Source organism: Coturnix japonica, unplaced genomic scaffold (genome assembly GCF_001577835.2).
Source record: "Coturnix japonica isolate 7356 unplaced genomic scaffold, Coturnix japonica 2.1 chrUnrandom640, whole genome shotgun sequence".
Lineage (NCBI taxonomy): Eukaryota > Metazoa > Chordata > Aves > Galliformes > Phasianidae > Coturnix > Coturnix japonica.
This window is the reverse complement of record NW_015440007.1, coordinates 27121-29585: the sequence shown is the minus strand read 5'-3', so window position 1 is coordinate 29585 and position 2465 is coordinate 27121. Positions and strand designations below refer to the sequence as shown.

The following is a 2465-nucleotide window of genomic DNA, read 5'->3' as shown; positions in this document are numbered from 1 at the left end:
CCCTAACCCATATGGGGTCACCACTAGGGAACAGTAGGGTGACCATAACCCAATATGGGGTCACCATAGGGAAACATAGGGCCGATAACCCATAATGGGGTCACCATAGGAACATATGGACCCTAACCCATTATGGGAGGTCACCATAGGGAAATAGGGACCCATAACCCATATGGGGTCACCATAGGGAAATAGGGAAGCCCATAACCCATATGGGTCCCATAGGGACCAGTTAGGGACCCATAACCCCAATGGGCGTCACCATAGGGAACATAGGGACCCATAACCCATAATGGGTCACCATTAGGGACATAGGGACCATAACGCCCATATGGGGTCACCATAGGGAACATAGGGACCCATAACCCATATGGGGTCACCATAGGGAACATAGGGACCCATAACCCATATGGGGTCACACATATGGACCACACAGTTATGGGGTCACAACGATAGGGAGACATATGGACCCATTAACCACATATGGGGTTATTATGGGATACCTGAGGCACCATAAGGCTCTGCACCATCTCCTTTGCCCAGGTATGTCAGTTATGGGGCCATGATATCCCACATATACCCCGTAGGCTCACTATACCCCCATAGGATCACTAATAGCGGTTTTATGGATGCGATACCTCATATCATAAGGCTCTGCACCATCTCCTTGCCCAAGGTTAATGTCAGTTATGGGGCCATATCTCCATATCCCCCATAGGCATCACTAAATATCACCTATATTACCCTCATAGGAATCACCTTAGGGTTATTATTGGGATACCTTAACACCATAAGGGCTCTGCACCAACTCTCCTTGACCCAGGTAATGGTAGTTATGGGGGCATATATCCCCATATACCCCATAGGCTCTCTATGGGTTTATGGGTACTCGAGGCACCATGAGGCTCTGCACCATTCTCCTTGCCAGGTTATATGTCATTATGCGGGCTTATTATGGCGGCAATATACCACCTATAATTATTTTTTTTTTTTATTTTTTTTTTTTTTTTTTTATTTTTTTTTCCCTAGAGATCACCTATAGGGTTCTATGGGATGCCCATATATCCCCATAGGCTCACTATAAGGGTTATCTATGGGATAGCCATTACCTCAATTACCATGAGCTCTTGCACCATCTCCTTGCCCAGGTAATGGTCAGTTATGGGTTATTATGGGGCCATATACCCCTATATACCCCTATAGGATCACTATAGGGTTATTATGGGATGCCCATATATCCCCATAGGATCACTATAGGGTTATTATGGGATGCCCATAGGATGACTATAACCCCATAGGATCATTATAGGATCACTATAGGGTTATTATGGGATACCTGAGCACCATAAGGCTCTGCACCATCTCCTTGCCCAGGTAATGGTCAGTTATGGGGCCATATATCCCCATATACCCCCATAGGATCACTATAACCCCATAGGGTTATTATGGGATGCCCATAGGATCGTTATGGGGCCATATACCCCCATAAGATCACTACAGGGTTATTATGGGATGCCCATTTACCCCCATAGGATCACTATAGGGTTATTATGGGATGCCCATATACCCCCATAGGATCACTATAGGGTTATTATGGGATGCCCATAGGATCACTATAACCCCATAGGCTCTCTATAGGGTTATTATGGGATACCTTAAGACCATGAGGCTCTGCACCATCTCCTTGCCCAGGTAATGGTCAGTTATGGGTTATTATGGGGCCATATCTCCCCATAGGCTCTCTATATCCCCATAGGATCACTATAGGGTTATTATGGGATGCCCATATACCCCCATAGGCTCACTATAGGGTTATTATGGGATGCCATACCTCAGTACCATGAGGCTCTGCACCATCTCCTTGCTCAGGTAATGGTCAGTTATGGGTTATTATGGGGCCATATACCCCATATACCCCCATAGGATCACTATACCCCCATAGGCTCTCTATAGGGTTATTATGGGATACCTTAACACCATGAGGCTCTGCACCATCTCCTTGCCCAGGTAATGGTCAGTTATGGGGCCATATACCCCATATACCCCCATAGGATCACTATACCCCCATAGGCTCTCTATAGGGTTATTATGGGATACCTTAAGACCATAAGGCTCTGCACCATCTCCTTGCCCAGGTAATGGTCAGTTATGGGGCCATATATCCCCATAGGATCACTATAACCCCATATATCCCTATATATCCCCATAGGGTTATTATGGGATGCCCATAGGATCACTATACCCCCATAGGATCACTATAGGGTTATTATGGGATGCCCATAGGATCCCTATAGGGTTATACCTCAATACCATGAGGCTCTGCACCATCTCCTTGCCCAGGTAATGGTCCATCCTATAGAGCTGCTCCTCCCTGAACAACGCGCTCAGTTGCTCCGTCAGCTCCTGCGACGACGCCGAGTCCCGACCAAACGGCTTCTCCACTATGAGGCGGGTCCAACTGCGGG

General features: G+C 46.9%; 1 protein-coding gene across 1 annotated transcript in view; it reads right to left on the bottom strand.

Annotated features, from left to right (window-relative positions):
• Window positions 1-1336: 1336 nt before the first annotated feature.
• Window positions 1337-2465, bottom strand: part of LOC107307508 (glucose-6-phosphate 1-dehydrogenase-like) — a gene marked incomplete at its 3' end in the record, with an annotated part of 9450 nt that continues 8321 nt past the window's right edge. Inside the window, exons 3-4 of the mRNA XM_015851014.2 lie at window positions 2326-2458; window positions 1337-1359 (exon numbers count right to left, since the gene is read on the bottom strand). Coding sequence (XP_015706500.1) covers window positions 1337-1359; window positions 2326-2458 — 156 coding nt within the window. The remainder of the gene's footprint in view (window positions 1360-2325; window positions 2459-2465) is intronic.